The 18723-nt window shown below is 36.7% G+C and overlaps 1 protein-coding gene across 1 annotated transcript; it reads right to left on the minus strand.

Moving 5' to 3' along the window:
• Window positions 1–7759: 7759 nt before the first annotated feature.
• On the minus strand, window positions 7760–9049 carry LOC134815528 (synaptic vesicle 2-related protein-like). The gene has a single exon (XM_063824068.1). It carries the CDS (start codon window positions 9047–9049, stop codon window positions 7760–7762), a length of 1290 nt encoding a protein of 429 aa, XP_063680138.1.
• Window positions 9050–18723: the final 9674 nt, after the last annotated feature.

The raw sequence follows: 18723 nt of genomic DNA on the forward strand, positions 1-18723 counted from the left end.
GATCTACGAAATGATGTTAGCGAATGCAGCATTTACATCGGAAATTAACGACCGATAATATTACTACATAGAACATTCCAGAGTCAAACTTTCTAGAGGACACATCCTTATCTCTTAAAATTGTTACAGGTCGCTGAGATGTTGCTAATTATTTTAAATTGGTCAAATAAGCTCAGTGAAGCTCACACTCACACAAAACTTGCCACAAATGGTTGACTACTTGTTATTGACATTCTGTAAAATTTTGAAGCAAAAATATTTATCAGAACATAAGTTATACCACTTTCTGTTTTCAAAATAATTAGCAACATCTCAGCGACTAAGGATGGACCAGGGAGATAACAATAGTTACATCCCTCCTATTTAACTGTTAATCACAGCCTAAATGTAGTACCAGGGAGATAACAATAGTTATCTCCCTCCCAGTTATTGCACCCCTATTTAATGCATTGTATTAGCGTAAACAAGAGTGAGATAACAACTTTTACATTATGGACAGTTACACACTGATCATGAGAGAATGTTATTTTAAGCCATGTATTTTGCTAAATGTGTCTTATATTCGTTACTGATTCAATTAAATATGTAATCAACCACAAATCTTTTTGAACAACAGGACATATGAATTATGAAGTGACATGGACGTAGATTAGAGTAATAACATTCTGAAATTGATCTAAGAGTCTGACACGTATCAAACTTACAACGATTTTAAACTTAATGATCAATTCTATCTTTTAATGATTACCCATGATTTAGTAACAGTTACTTTCTGTTCAGTATCAATTGCTATCGTCGTACTAGCACTCTTCATCATGATCCATATGGGTTTTCCGCCTCTTCTCTGAGATTCTAGAGACTGTAGGAATCTTATCTGACATTTTTATTGAATGCTTTGCATTTTTGCTCTCATCTGCACCTGTAGATGTCAAGTCCGAGGAGGCAGGTGAAATAAAACAAATCTTCGCCAGAAGAAATCTTCGGAAGCTCCTAATCGTCAACGTGTAGATATAAAAATTTGACATAATGTTAATCATCAGCATGTATTCATTGATTCGAGGGAAATGAAATTGGAGTAAGCCTGTGGGATCATCTTTGACGAAATGTCTGCTGATTTTAAGGACAAAGTTAGGCAAGGTAGATAAGCAGAAGACAACAGCAGTGAGGGCCACAGTTAAAGCCCCTTGCCATGGAACATTTCCTCGAGCCCGTCTTGCACATTTCCTTGCAGCGACAAGATACTTAAGAGTGGGGATTGTTGAAGCGATGATAGCTATGATTGGAAGAAACAGAGTGATGAATGATATAATTGGCTCTATTTCCTTCCAGACATTTGCTTTGAACCCGTAAGTGCAGGTGTAAGGTATGTAATCAAACCCAACATCGTCCTTATCTACAACAAGGAAGAGTATCGGGAACGCTAGAGGAGGAATAAAGACGAGACAACATATTTGATGAGCCATCCTCTCAGTTAACCTTGAACACCTAACGGGATACTTTAGAAGGAGGAACTTGCTGACAGTCATCACAGCTATCAGAATCATTCCTCCTGGATAAATTAAAAAGCCAGAATAAACTCTGACATAGCACATGACATCTCCTAAAACCCAAGAGTCAGCGATCAGTGAGACAGCTCCTGGAAAAACGCTGAAAAGAGCATATGATAGATCAGCAACTGCGATGTATTGAATCACAATTACTATAAATTTATTTAATCTAAAAGCTTTCTTCTGGAAAGAGGCGTATAAGATTAGAGTATCTCCAATAAGAGATGAGAGAAGCACGAAGATATGGTAAGCTGCCCAGGAGTATCTCTCAGCCTTGTTGTGCATCCCAAATATCGTCTGATTGTTTGAAGTGATCATTTCATCTGGTTAGTGGTAGCTGGGTTGTTGTGACTGTCTTCCTGCTGTTAGAAGTGAGTTAAGAAACTTACATCAAAGATATGATAGACATTAGACATAAATGAGTCTTTAAAGATGTATCTGAGATGTTTTTACAAGTATAGGAGTATATAGGACTATATATCTAGCCCCAAAAGATCCCCTGGTAATTTGTCTATTTCTCCGTCAACGCTAAAAGGCTGCGTACTATAATATTGGATTGAAGTAAAACAATTCTAATCTGATGACACAAAGGAGCTTACATCTTAACACCATGGTTCATCAATCGTGATAAGACGACTGAGGGTAATGGCCAGGTATCCGTATTGTTCGTTAATTCATTAGCTACATATATTCCACCGATATTGGTCATTGGACCCAAATGCTGTTGTGTAAGTGTAACTGTAAGCGTGACAAATACTATCATAGATTTAAGCAATTCGAACAAAAGTCATACTCAGGAGCTACACCACTATTATAAACTGAATACCATCAACAATACAATTAGCATGCTGAGCTGTGTAAATATATAGTTCGAGTTAGTCCAATTATAGTCCTGCAGCCCACGTGGGAATTTGATAAGCATTGGTTTATAAATTCTAATCATAGATCATGGATGTAAATGGTTGAGTGTCTATTAACCATGGCCAGGTGCCATCTGGGTGATTTGCATTAATGATATACCTAGAATTAAGAATACGGAACTTATTGACTATGTATTTAACAGAATATGTATTATTTGGGGCTTCGAGTTGAGTTCTATAATCTATACCCACAAAATTGAAAAAACATACTCAAAAATAAAACTAAAACATTGAGATTGAGAGATCATCGACCCAAACCACACCGGTATACGTAATTATCGGTAAATAAGACAAGAAAATGAGCTGTAATTGGTGGCATGGCATCGAATAGAGAATAAATAAAGCAGTTAATGTTTTATGGCTGGAGATTCAGAATTATAGGTTGTCAAAGTTAATTTAAATATTAATTTGATTGGTAAAGAAGTGTACTGTAGTTAAAATTTAGACATGAAGTTTAATATCTTCTGAAAATCGAACCAATAACACACCATTCAACATTTGTTTGCAGACCTATTTGCACCTCCTTGGGTCGGTACCGAAGAAGGCACTCTTAATATGATGAGTAGTCGTGCCTTATACGACTGCAAATTGAAATTAGTTGATACTGCGAGTAATGACAATCACTATTATAAAGCTTTAACTAGCTCGGGATCCGTATTGCAAATTAACACAGCAGATAGTCAGCTGATAGGTAACAGTCCTCTAACAGCCAACAGTTTCTTGTAATAATTGACATAAACATAAACTAATAAAGTGAAAAGAATGACACTATCATGCATCAGGGCGAAAGATGACAATAGAATTATAAGCTAAATTACAGAAGAGTCAACGTGAGCGTGAACATTTCTTAATTTTAATAATATATCAATCTCGGAGCTGCTACAACAAATAATTAATGTGGGGTAGTATTATAATTATACTGATACTTATTGAACTTCAGTTGTCCTCGCTTCCACGTGGTTATCATATAATTACCAGGTACTTAGCCACATAATTATATTTATATTTATAGTAGAACAATGATCTCTTTAAAAGTTTTAAGGTTCGGAAATATTAAGGAAGGTACACCATGCCTCCCTTTCTCCCTCCCTGATAGCTAGGTATTGAAATAAATAAACATAATTTAATTAACAGCGTTCATAAAATGATCTTTTCGGGCTACTAATACTATCATAATTATTCATCTCTGTAAGTCGAACGTTAAAATTTCCGGAGAATTTGTTAACTTTTCGAAAAATGAGGACTTTCGTCGAAAACGACAAATTTACTTCAGTTTATTCGTTATTATTGGGGAAATGTCTTGTGACATGGATCATAGTGTAGGTAACACAATTAGAAATAGTAAAAGAAAAAAACTGGTGCCTTTTAAATTTGTATTGATTCAATTTAAGTTGCCGAATTGACCCAAATGTATAGTATGTAGTATAACTGTAATTAGTGTGACAGCACTTCGAATAGCTGAACAAAAAAGGTTTTACTCAGGAGTCAGGAGCTACACCACTATTATAAACTGAATACCATCAACAATACAATTAGCATGCTGAGCTGTGTAAATATATAGTTCGAGTTAGTCCAATTATAGTCCTGCAGCCCACGTGGGAATTTGATAAGCATTGGTTTATAAATTCTAATCATAGATCATGGATGTAAATGGTTGAGTGTCTATTAACCATGGCCAGGTGCCATCTGGGTGATTTGCATTAATGATATACCTAGAATTAAGAATACGGAACTTATTGACTATGTATTTAACAGAATATGTATTATTTGGGGCTTCGAGTTGAGTTCTATAATCTATACCCACAAAATTGAAAAAAGTAACCACACCGGTATGCGTAATTTCCGGTGCAGGCCCCTGGCCCTCTTTCCCCTCGGAACTTATGACTCCAGCAGTCGCATTCAATGTATATCATGTTTCATTATTTCTTTAAGTTTCGCCAACCTTACTCAGTATCGGTAAATAAGACAAAAAAATGAGCTGTAATTGGCATCGAATAGAGAATAAATAAAGCAGTTAACGTTTTATGGCTGGAGAAAAGACTACTTACTTTAGCAGCTGGATTAGATAGGGGTAGGCTACTACCCCCTATCTTAATACGTAATTCGATGACCAAAATTCATGGCATAGAACATGGAGAATTACCCAATTAATTACCCCCCCCCCCCATTAGATACCCAGGCCAGTTGGTAGATCACCGACCGGCTATAAGCCGGCTTATAGCCGGCTACAATTTTTATAGCCGGCTTATAGCCGCTTACATTTGTTGTTGAGCGACGGCTATTAGCCGGTTATAAGCCGGCTATTAGCCGTTTTGGTATTGAAAGTGGTTATAAGCCGGCTATAAGATATTAACTCAACCACATCGTACTGAACGATAGTCAGGAGCCGGCTATAAGAAATTCAGCGAAAACGGCTATTAGCCGGTTATAAGCCGGCTATTAGCCGTTTAGGTATCGAAAGTGGTTATAAGCCGGCTATAAGATATTAATTCAACCACATCGTACTGAACGATAGTCAGGAGCCGGTTTCCCTGAATTTCTTATAGCCGGTGATCTACCAATTTCCCGATACCCATTCCTAAATTGTAACTGTATCACTATCAGAGTGAAATTGAATAAAAGTATTGTCAAATTGTTATTATTCTAGAGGGTAAATTAGAAAATTTTTATTTTGTTACAATCAACAACCAACCCCCACGCCCCCCCCCCCCCCCCTACGGCTGATTACGTAAAATGTGAACGACCCCTATGTAATATAGATTTTTAACCCTTATTTGAATTGCCATAATATTATGAATCATTTGATTCAACAGAGAAAAAAAAGAAAAACACTTTAATTCTGCTCAAACATCAAATTGATTTAATCATTTATGTTTCAAATACAAATTACTATAATTATAAGCATTTAGCATACACCATAATTTTAATCACTAATGTGATTAATATTCGCACAGCTCTAAAAACTTCAATTTTACATACAATTATTATGACAAACAGAGTCCTCAATATCCCACATTGATACCGTTTTAGTTAATAATATCAGACATCACTTACTCAAGATACCTTACGTCCGAAAAATTTGACCTCGACTTATTTGTTATTAAGTCTGAAAAATGGAGCATATTTTGGTTTTGACAATGATAAAATTGATCATCATTATTCGATGCACAAATATTTCAGACGTAATGTTGGTGTATAAAATTTGTCAATGCGTTAAATGCATCAGGTGACACATCATGTTGTATATTATATAATAGTTATTCGGATTTGTTAACAATTTAACTGAGTTGATTCAAGAAAATAACTCTAAATAAATAGCATCTCATTCCGAAAACAGAAACCTTCGTCCGAATTGAAGGAGGTAAACACAGTAAAAATTGCCATCAACATACATTTACGGTTTTACAGGATCAAAATATCCTCCAAAATCAAAAAGAAATCGACAGACTAATAGATTACAAGACGAGAAAAGTCTTGCAATCTTTCGCCGGAAAGATACAAGAGTTACCTGAATATGACGTGCTCAACGGTAAAAAATGATCGGTCGAAAGTTTGATAGAATCTTGATCAGTTTCCCATAAATCACGCGGTTTTGGCGTGTTTATTGTCAAACAACTTCCGAACGGTTTCATCATAATCATATTCACTTCCAACCACCAGCGATCGTCTCTGACCGCAGAGTGGTCTTTAAAAGTAAAAGCAAGTTGTGTTTCTTATTTGAAACATCTAATTTGAAATTTGACAGTCACACGGCCAAATTCCACCTTGTTGCTTAGATCTCTGATTGCAAGTCTGAGTCTCCAATTAGATTTCACTGAAATAAACACATGAGCGCTCACGCTACCATCTCAAGCATAAAAAATTAAAGTTTACGCAAGTCTCTCTTAGACGAACGCGTGATAGCTCACGCAACAATCACGTGACTGCTATCACGCTAGCCTCACTTGAAAAAAGATTCCTAACACCCACTCTGGGGTGACGAGGTCCTATAAAACTGACGTCAGGGTACTGAGGTTGCCGTGTGAGATGTTCCGGGGGAGTGCCGAGGACTCCAGGAAGTGCTGGCGCTCTAGATCCATCAGAGTTTGTCTGATTCTCTCGCTCAGCTTCTTTCGCTTTATCATTCCAAAATTTGAAAATTCGATTCTTCGGGGCCACACCCAATCAAAATTTAATTGCTTATACTGGTATTTGTGAACATGTTAGAGACTCCGTTGTAACATATTGCAATAGGTCATTCAATCTGGTATATGATCTGAAAAGATGGTGCGAAACGGATTTAAAATGACGAAGTTATCAAGCAATTTGTTTATCTCGTTAACTAAATTGATTGAGTACTCAATGATTACCCAATTACGTCACCGTAATTGGGCTCTCTACACGACTCCCATAATGCAGATCTAGCTTCAACCCAATCACCTGATCACACGTAATGAACAAACTCGTTATGCGTCATATCTCGGTCATCTGAGAAGCTAAAACTATCATTTTTTAAGACAAACGTAATTTAAATGGTCAAACACCATTCAATAAAATTTGGCTCGAGCCTCGATCCGACTATCTTAACTATCAACTAAATGCGAAAATGAACATTCATTTGAAAAAAATAAACACAAATATGTTTCGATTTGACAAATTCCTCGAACCAGTGGTGGTAGTAAGTCATACCAGAAATAATTATTTCAATTGGGCACTCAGTGACTGAGCTATTAAGGCCAACGTATGGGTACTGACTTTAGGCCCACCCTGTATAAGTAAACAAAGGGAGAACTTTTGGCAAAACCAGCTTAAAACTTTAAAACACTTTGGAGGGAGAAGAAAGATGATTTTTTTTCTTGCATATTTTATTTTCTCACCTCTTCCACTGATCATTTGGGATTTTCACCCACCGGTAATTTGAATTGCTGAGTTACGTAAATTTCTAAAATTTTTATTTCTATTTATTTGATTGATTGAATGGTTGATATTTTGAATAAATTTGCTAACATGTCTTTATATCAGGATGACTGTAAAAGTATATTTTACCGACATTTGAAGTCAAGGCGTTGTTTTACTGACAGTTGTGGCTGACTAACAATATATACATATATCAAAAAATTCTTTAATAAAAATAGGGAACCAATAACCATGATCGTTCATCAGTTCTTCGAAGATTATTTCAGTACGTAAAATGTATCGATTTGTATTTCAATTTCAGTTAATAATAATACAACTTTTTTTGAAAGATTGAAGGGGTTAATAATTTTGACATGTAAATATTTGGCATTATCAAAGATGTTTCTTTCTCGATATCTAATTCAACTTGACTTCAGACATGGAGAGTACTAACGGAATATTGAGTGCACTGATCACCAACGCAGTGATAATAACATAAGACATCGGTGTAAAGGCGACCATGGCTGTTCCAAACACTCCACCAGCCGTGCCCATAGCAGACGATATTCCGGAACCTAGTGCAAAGTTCCCTGTTCCGAAATAATCAATATCAGCAAGGATGTAAGTATGGGCCATCATGGAGAACCCGTACAAGAATTTGACCACGAAATTGCTCAGAACAATAACAACAAGGCTTTCCTTTCCTACTTCTAGCATCGCTGTGAAAGCCACCACGTTTAACAATGCGGCTATCACCTGTGATTTGCGGAAACTGAGCATATTTCTGATCAAGTGCCTGAATAACATTCCAAATGCAGATGCTAAAGTAACAATGCCCAATAACAATAATTCCGGTCCTTTAGTCACTGTCACCGAACAGTCACTGTTTGGTTCAGCCTTTTTGATTTTGAGCATCTGGATCATGGTTGGAACGAGAAGGATTGTAAGCCAGCCTTGGAATGTAGTCATTCCATCAAATAGCCCGAGTTTGACGGTTCTGGCAACAAAATTGGAAACGTTCATTGTTCCTTTTGGTATATCCTGGTTTTGCTCGTCTTGCATTTGCTGGCCTGCTGTCCCTACGAAGATGAAGTGGAGCATGAAAATGGGTGGTATAAATAGGGGTATTGAGGTGAGAAGTATAAAGATCCTCCAACCAACTAGATCTAGCAAAAGATAACCTAAACCAGCTGACCAGACTCCACCGATAGCGTACATTATAGACGCAATCATCAATATATCATGTTGAATCGCTTTTTCGGAAGCCAACTCAGCTATCATGACCAAACAAGTCGAAAAGCTGAGTCCTATACAAATCCCGATGAGCGCTCTAGAAAGAAGGAGCAAGTAGTAGTCAGCAACTATAGCACAGATCACTGCACTCAGAACACTTAAATATAGGGAGAACAGAAGTAACTCCCGTCTTCCAAACCAGTCCGAAAGAGGTCCGGAAACGACAAGAGCCACAGCTAATGTGATGTAAAGTATACAATCCAATGTTCCTTCCTGCCACTCAGACAGTTCAGTGACACAGGATATTTGTTGAGTTATCACTCCAGGCAAATAAGTTTCCACTCCATGTCCAAAATTGATTAGAGCACCAAACACTGCTAACAACTTATCCATCCGTGTCCAAAACAGCTTCCGTTCGACCAAAGATGTTTCCTCTGTTTCATCCCTCCCGTTCAGGGCGTCCGAGTCGGTCATCTTGTTTGAGCTTTTGAGGTAACCTACATAATGTTAGCTACAATTAATACACAAGAAGCGAAAGGAAGTAGTATAAAAGACAATCTGTTGATTCTTATCATCGACAGACCACAACAGGCAGTTACACTGTCACTATTACTACGTCTTCTAGTTTTTTTGTTTGGGACCGGCCCGAAGTACCAGCCAATGTTTACTCAAAAATATATATAATAAGTGTTATCAATTCAAAGTCAAAAACTCACACAAGATTAGATATTATTCATTATTGAAACGATTAAAAAGGAGCTTATCGAACAAAACATAGCCGAGTACAGATAAAGTTGCCTTTAGGATTGTAAAATTGAAATTATCATATTACTATATTTGACCAAAACCCATAATCATGGGTAGAGTGAACCGCTGCCAGTGTCTCTCTTTTCCAAACAAAAGGAAATGATATTAATTTGAATAACCGTCCGCAAATGCAAATTGATACCGAGAATGAAATCGCTCGCTTTTTCAAATCAATAAGCTTTATTACAATTCGTAAGCCGTGATCGAATGGAAAAAGCGAGCGACCGATTTCATTCTCGGTATCAATTTGCATTTGCGGACGGTTATTCAAATTAATATCATTTCCTTTTGTTTGGAAAAGAGAGACACTGGCAGCGGTTCACTCTACCCATGATTATGGGTTTTGGTCAAATATCATCTCTTTTTGATTATAATGTCAGGATAATTTACACAGTCGAAACTTCATTAATAAGGAGGTAATTTCAACAATTTCGAAATTTTACCTTTGAAAACGTTTCCTTGTGTTTAAGTAAGTATATCTGTCGATCGCGATAACAGAGTACAGACTGAATATGGCACTTTTTAGTTGGCATTAAATTCATATATAATGCCATTTAAATATCGTGGGAAAGCAGAATATATTCGAAACTACGAATGAGCAAAATGCTCACCTTTCACACGTGCAAACTTTGAGCGGACGTTGCGTGCGCATACAGTATTGGATCACCGTAAATTTTTGCATACTAGTATTTTATATATAGTTTGATATGCATGCAAAGTTTCAGAAGATTTCAAAAAGAACTTGGATCACAACGGAACTCCAAAATTGATAAAAATCGTGAAAATAACGATTTTCAGTGATTTTGGCTATTTTAAATCAATTTGGGCGTGTCCCCACGTGTGCAACTTTTCGATTTTCAACTTTAAAACTAGCCTATAACACAATTTAGACCTTTAGGAAGCCCAATTGAGCTCCACAACCCAAGGGATGGCCCAACACCAGAGAATACTAATTCACAACTTTTGTGTTTTTATAAAATTATTCTTCAAAAAAGCACTAACTTCAATAGCGAATATCTTTGTGAAGGAGTAAGGTAGGAAACTTTTCCGGTAGATTTTCAGAATGCTTGAATCATTATCTAAGGTGAAAATGTCCTCAGATTTTGAATAAAATTACTCCTTAATGGTGTAAAATAGATTTGAAAAAATGTTATTTTGTCAAAAATCAAGTTTTAAAAACACTTAACTTGATGACGTCATCAAGTGATGATGATGACGTTAAATTATTTTTCGATATAGTGTAAACTAAAGTATAAACGATTATCTTTAAAACCTGTGGTTCGAAATGACTGTATCTTTTATACTTTTGAATCTACGGACACTTAAATGTAGGCTACAATTGACTGCAAAAAGCGTCTATCACAATGCTGGCAAGCATAACCGTTGCCCTTATATACACTATTTACCCCCTATACTATTATATCCCCTTTATTGTTTTCCAGGCATTAAGACTCATCGAAAGTAGTTCAGCAGGTATATTTAAGTTCAAAACATTCCAATTCAATGTTAAAGATGACAGGAATAAGAAATAGTTATGTGGAGGTTTTTAAGAAATTTGCGCAAAATACGCGCCAGCATGTTATACGAAATTAGGTAAAAAACCCAAAATCGCCATATTCAGGTGCCCTAAAAACCATGTTAAAATTGAGTTAGAGATCTGAAACTTTGCAGGGCGTCTAGACCTTGTCCAAATCGAGTGTAAATGAAATTTCGTGTTTCAGGAGTATCGGGAAGTGGGTTTTCTGGAACCCCTGTTTTACAACAGATTGTCGTGAAGTATAGTATATAATATATGTATAGATGTATAGACGCTTTTTGCAGTCAATTGTAGCCTACATTTAAGTGTCCGTAGATTCAAAAGTATAAAAGATACAGTCATTTCGAACCACAGGTTTTAAAGATAATCGTTTATACTTTAGTTTACACTATATCGAAAAATAATTTAACGTCATCATCATCACTTGATGACGTCATCAAGTTAAGTGTTTTTTAAACTTGATTTTTGACAAAATAACATTTTTTCAAATCTATTTTACACCATTAAGGAGTAATTTTATTCAAAATCTGAGGACATTTTCACCTTAGATAATGATTCAAGCATTCTGAAAATCTACCGGAAAAGTTTCCTACCTTACTCCTTCACAAAGATATTCGCTATTGAAGTTAGTGCTTTTTTGAAGAATAATTTTATAAAAACACAAAAGTTGTGAATTAGTATTCTCTGGTGTTGGGCCATCCCTTGGGTTGTGGAGCTCAATTGGGCTTCCTAAAGGTCTAAATTGTGTTATAGGCTAGTTTTAAAGTTGAAAATCGAAAAGTTGCACACGTGGGGACACGCCCAAATTGATTTAAAATAGCCAAAATCACTGAAAATCGTTATTTTCACGATTTTTATCAATTTTGGAGTTCCGTTGTGATCCAAGTTCTTTTTGAAATCTTCTGAAACTTTGCATGCATATCAAACTATATATAAAATACTAGTATGCAAAAATTTACGGTGATCCAATACTGTATGCGCACGCAACGTCCGCTCAAAGTTTGCACGTGTGAAAGGTGAGCATTTTGCTCATTCGTAGTTTCGAATATATTCTGCTTTCCCACGATATTTAAATGGCATTATATATGAATTTAATGCCAACTAAAAAGTGCCATATTCAGTCTGTACTCTGTTATCGCGATCGACAGATATACTTACTTAAACACAAGGAAACGTTTTCAAAGGTAAAATTTCGAAATTGTTGAAATTACCTCCTTATTAATGAAGTTTCGACTGTGTAAATTATCCTGACATTATAATCAAAAAGAGATGATATTTGACCAAAACCCATAATCATGGGTAGAGTGAACCGCTGCCAGTGTCTCTCTTTTCCAAACAAAAGGAAATGATATTAATTTGAATAACCGTCCGCAAATGCAAATTGATACCGAGAATGAAATCGGTCGCTCGCTTTTTCCATTCGATCACGGCTTACGAATTGTAATAAAGCTTATTGATTTGAAAAAGCGAGCGATTTCATTCTCGGTATCAATTTGCATTTGCGGACGGTTATTCAAATTAATATCATTTCCTTTTGTTTGGAAAAGAGAGACACTGGCAGCGGTTCACTCTACCCATGATTATGGGTTTTGGTCAAATACATCTATACATATTATATACTATACTTCACGACAATCTGTTGTAAAACAGGGGTTCCAGAAAACCCACTTCCCGATACTCCTGAAACACGAAATTTCATTTACACTCGATTTGGACAAGGTCTAGACGCCCTGCAAAGTTTCAGATCTCTAACTCAATTTTAACATGGTTTTTAGGGCACCTGAATATGGCGATTTTGGGTTTTTTACCTAATTTCGTATAACATGCTGGCGCGTATTTTGCGCAAATTTCTTAAAAACCTCCACATAACTATTTCTTATTCCTGTCATCTTTAACATTGAATTGGAATGTTTTGAACTTAAATATACCTGCTGAACTACTTTCGATGAGTCTTAATGCCTGGAAAACAATAAAGGGGATATAATAGTATAGGGGGTAAATAGTGTTGTGAATATAAGGGCAACGGTTATGCTTGCCAGCATTGTGATTAATGCACTTTTGTAGTTATTAGAGTGGAAACAGGCGCATAGCTGGCAGTTACACTATTACTACTTCTAGTGCAATAATTTATAATTAATATTAAGCTTACTATTTGCAATATATTTATGTTTATTGATCAGCTCAAATTTAATTGAATATATAAAAAGTTAATGTTTTAATTTAAAATATTGATCACCTGATTAGTAAATACAATTAGCTTATATATATCACCTCCCCACGGGAATCCATATCTATTTAACTATAATACATATTTGTTTACTTTTGAGTGCATGGCGCCTCTGCCCAGCATCAAGGAAAAAGAGAATCGCGATTATTTAGGCCAAAAATCGCGGCGCCGCGACAAGTCAAACTAGACAAAATCGCGGTGAATTTTAAATTCGTTAACTAACTTGTTAGTCTAGTTAGATTAGGGAGCGACAGGCTCTACAGCATACAGGCAAAACAATAACATCTATATTAATAAATATAATCCTTAGTGTTATCTGATGGATTCGTGTAGTGTTAGACTTAGAGTCTCATGATTTAATAGTTCATTCATTCAAATTTCTGATTGTTTCTGAATAGGCTCAGTGAAAACAGATTCTAATGGAAATGAAATTGAATAGCTGAATAACGTATCAACATTTCTACGTCATACTCATATTATGAAATAGTATTAATTCAATTGTAACGATCAATATTTACATTAAAAATTTGACGACGAAATTTATTTCAAACAAAATATGTTACTGTAAAATATTTATCTAAATAGGTTTTAACGAGCAAATATGAAAATTGAAAATAAAACTGACAAAATTTAACAAATAGGGCTCAACTGAAAATTAAAATAGCGTGACGTGTACAGGAGTTGATACATGTTGCGCGTATCCAGTATCCCTTCGGCAGCACTTCGCGCGCGAAAAGTGGCATGCAACGTACATGTCAATACAGGAGATAAAATATTAAAAGAGATAAAAGAAATTAACAGACAACAGAGGGGTGAAATTTAAACAATAGTATTATTACTATTACTATTTACACGTCACTCAACTAAAAAATGTGTTATATTATTAAATTGTTTAACTTTGTTTTGTCGTTGCACGTTGACAATTGAGTGTTGGTTTCTTTTCAACTAATATAATATGAAAATTGGGCTTCTTTAATTTTTCTGTTGATGAATTATGTTCCTCTATATAGCTACGATTTGAAGTTTTAGCTTGGGGGGCCTGTGTGCTGAAGGTGGCATTCCCTGTATGCACTATGCAGCAGTGTTTACTGTTTTGCAGTCCGTACCTGCATCCGGAAGGCTGTGGATTGTGTTGACATACGTTGCATGCCACTTTTTGCGCGCGAAGCGCGCGCCGCCGAAGGCGGAAAAAGGCGGCACATAATATCTTTGAAATTTGTGATACGTAACATGTATCAAGGATTGTGGATGTGATTAGTTTCATATAATTATATTTATAAGGAACGTGATATTTGGCCCTTTACTGGGCGGGCCGGCGGCGCTCAGCCTGTCATTCCGCCGAATCTTTATGTTTATTAACACAATAGCCTGGGGTCCCCAGGTAAATTTGGCCCTTATAGTTATAGGAGTAGGATCTAAAAGTAAAAGTAACGGAAAATGCGCAAATTTGGCCCTCAGATTAATTGACGATGTCAATTCATGGCAGCTCGGCACGGCACAGTAGCGCATCTCGCCGATCGCTGTGAGAAGCCTTATTAAGTGCGCGGCGCGGCACAGTAACGCATCGCGCTACAAGCCCTCAGACTGTCAGAGAACTGGAATAATTGCAATTTCATATTATATTTGTCGCGAGGATCTGAGAAAATCTCGATTTGTCTCGGCAATTGACCATTGTTAATGATTTGGCCCGGCGCGCGCTACTTCGAAGAAATTTAGACGAGTAACATCCGTCAATCTCGGCAAACGTCAAAAATCGCGATAATTGTCGCGGAGAATGGGAAAAATCGCAAATCACGATTTTGCACAGTGCACGTGCCGCGATTTCCTTTTGACCTAATTGCTCAGCATGTTGAAGATGTGATGCAAATTTTGTTGGCACAGTTTATAATTATATCCCCGCCAAAAGCACACTCCCCAAATTACGCGCATTGCTAGCTTCTCCTTCTCCTTCTCCTTCTCCTTCTCCTTCTCCTTCTCCTTCTCCTTCTCCTTCTCCTTCTCCTTCTCCTTCTCCTTCTCCTTCTCCTTCTCCTTCTCCTTCTCCTTCTCCTTCTCCTTCTCCTTCTCCTTCTCCTTCTCCTTCTCCTTCTCCTTCTCCTTCTCCTTCTCCTTCTCCTTCTCCTTCTCCTTCTCCTTCTCCTTCTCCTTCTCCTTCTCCTTCTCCTTCTCCTTCTCCTTCTCCTTCTCCTTCTCCTTCTCCTTCTCCTTCTCCTTCTCCTTCTCCTTCTCCTTCTCCTTCTCCTTCTCCTTCTCCTTCTCCTTCTCCTTCTCCTTCTCCTTCTCCTTCTCCTTCTCCTTCTCCTTCTCCTTCTCCTTCTCCTTCTCCTTCTCCTTCTCCTTCTCCTTCTCCTTCTCCTTCTCCTTCTCCTTCTCCTTCTCCTTCTCCTTCTCCTTCTCCTTCTCCTTCTCCTTCTCCTTCTCCTTCTCCTTCTCCTTCTCCTTCTCCTTCTCCTTCTCCTTCTCCTTCTCCTTCTCCTTCTCCGTCTCCTTCTCCTTCTCCTTCTCCTTCTCCTTCTCCTTCTCCTTCTCCTTCTCCTTCTCCTTCTCCTTCTCCTTCTCCTTCTCCTTCTCCTTCTCCTTCTCCTTCTCCTTCTCCTTCTCCTTCTCCTTCTCCTTCTCCTTCTCCTTCTCCTTCTCCTTCTCCTTCTCCTTCTCCTTCTCCTTCTCCTTCTCCTTCTCCTTCTCCTTATTACCAACATCTTATCATAGTTGTACAATTTTCGTGGTTGTAAACTTTTGGTTCTCTGGCAACAAGGATTAAGACAAATTGCTAAATGTTATGTGTACAGTGTAACTGTATTTTTCGTATATCATAATATATAGTGAAACAACTGCAATTAACTCAAGATTAAGAAACTACAATGTTAACCGGTTGTATGATGTATAATGTGTAGAACATACCTCAAGGCCCTGAAGGTCTGGCAATATATGAACATGATTTTGCAAAATAATTGGGCTGTATTGAGGTGTTCTTACTTGCATAGCTTACAATATTCCTGCTCCAAGCTGCCAGTGTCTAATATCGTGACGTCACGCTAAAATGGTACGTAAACACACAATTTTTAATTGTAAAGTCTGATAGGTTAATGGTATACAATTTCAAAACGCAAATTATCGTCATGACGGCAAAAGGTATATCTGTAATTTGACCAAAACCCATAATCATGGGTAGAGTGGAGCGCTGCCAGTGTCTCTCTTTCCCGAACAAAAGGCAATGATATCAATTTGAATGACCGTTATCAAATGCAAAATTATACCGAGAATGAAATCGGTCGCTCGCTTTTCCAACTCATCCATGGCTTACGAATTGTAATAAGTTTCGATTTATAACATGTAATCTATTTCAATTGTAAATGAATGGGAAAAGCGAGCGACCGATTTCATTCTCGGTATAATTTTGCATTTGATAACGGTCTTTCAAATTGATATCATTGCCTTTTGTTCGGGAAAGAGAGACACTGGCAGCGCTCCACTCTACCCATGATTATGGGTTTTGGTCAAATATCATCTCTTTTTGATTATAATGTCAGGGTACTTTACAAAGCCGAAATGTAAACTCATAATTTCATTAATATTAATAGGGAGGTGATTTCAACAATTTCGAAATTTTTCCTTTAAAAACATTTCCTTGTGTTTAGGTAAGCATATCGGTCGATCGGATCACTGACTGAATATGCCACTTTATATTCATTCAAGTTGGCATTAAATTCATATATAATGACATTAAACTGTCGTGGCAAAGCAGAATTTGTTCAAAATCACGAATGAGCAAAATTTTAACCTTTCGCACGTGCAAACCTTGAGCGGACGTTGCGTCCGCATCTAATATTGAATCACCGTCAATTTTTGCGTGATGGTGTTTTATATATAGTTTGATAAGCATAAAAAGTTTCAAAGTATTTCAAGAAGAACTGTTATCACAACGGCACTCCAAAGTTGACAGAAATTGGTGAAAACAGCAATTTTCAGTGATTTTAGCAATTTTTTATCAATTTGGGCGTGGCCCCACGTGTGCAACTTTTCGATTTTCAACTTTAAAACTAGCCTATGACACAATTTAGACCTTTAGGAAGCAAAATTGAGCTCCACAACCCAAGGGATGGTGTAACACCAGAGAATACTAGAACGTAAAATTAGCGTTTTTATAAAATTATTCTTTAAAAAAGCACTAACTTCAATAGCGAATATCTTTATGAAGGAGCAAGCTAGAAACACTTTCCGGTAGATTTTGACCTGAACTACAAGATCTCAGTATCAACAGAATAGCTGATATGCTAAAGAAGAATAGTTTCCCTCCTAATATTGTCAAGAAACTTATTCGAGAAACACAGAATACACTGGATAAACAAAATGCGCCTAAAAAGAACTCAAAAATAGCTTACTTATCAATACCTTATATAAATGAACAGACGTGTCGAAAAGTCTACTATACCCTAAGAAATCAAAACCTCTTGGATTCCACCAGGGTAACATTCACATCAGGACAACGTCTCATGGAAGCTTTAACAAGATCTAGCCTACAGCAAACAAAATGCAATAAACAAAGTGACAGCAAATGCTACCAGTGCGATAAATCCTGTATGATCAAAAACATTTGCTACCAATTAATATGCCAAATATGTAATAAGTCCTACATTGGGGAAACTGGTAGGTTTAAAAGAAGTAGAGCCTGGGAACACTACAAATCAGTAAGGGATGGCAACAAATCTACGGCCATGGGGAAGCACTACCTAGAGGAGCATGCAGACATTTCAATGCCAAACATGCCGTTTCGGTTTATAGTTCGAAAAAGATGTAAAGACTATGTGGACCGTCAATTATGGCAGTCGGTTCTAATAAAACGTGAAAACCCAGAAATAAATACTCAATTGTCTGAGTCCGTAAATGAAGGTGATTGGATAAAATATACTTGGAAGTTAATGTAATATTGAACTTATAAACCTAGATAATTTTTGATTAATCAGTTTTATGAAGGAGCTATCTTGGTAAAATGTTTGTAGTACTATGAGGAATTGTTCACGGCTTGTTGCGGTGTGGATTCTTTTAGCTGTTATATTTTATGTTTCGTTTGGAAAAAAATTTGTGATTGTTGTTGTGTTTCAAGGTGTTATTTTTTGTTGTTATATTTCGTAGTATTAATAGATTATTTTAACAATAATGAGGTCTGATCATCATCTTCTTACAGCGTTCGATGTCACCGAACCTTGACTGCGGCTTTGTTAACAAGGTTTGGCCGGTAGAGGGTCCGCAGTAGTCCCATTACCTTAGTATTGCTGTTCCACTACTAAAGATTATTTTAACATTGTATCTTTGCAGCTATGTAAGTTTCCTGTTTATGACAAAGGCATGTAGCCGAAACGTCGACAAAGAATTATGTTTTAACACACTGAGTGGAGACTCTCATTTCGTCAACTACAATTAAAAATAAAAGATTTTGAGAATGCTTAAACAATTATCTAGGATAAAAATTTTCTCAAATTTTGAATAAAATTACTCCTCAATGGCGTAAAATCGATTTGAAAAATGACTACTTTGTGAAAAATCAAGTTTTAGAAATGGTTAACTTGATGACGTCAT

Source organism: Bolinopsis microptera, chromosome 5 (genome assembly GCF_026151205.1).
Source record: "Bolinopsis microptera isolate Bmic1 chromosome 5, MBARI_Bmic_1.0, whole genome shotgun sequence".
Taxonomy (NCBI): Eukaryota; Metazoa; Ctenophora; class Tentaculata; order Lobata; family Bolinopsidae; genus Bolinopsis; species Bolinopsis microptera.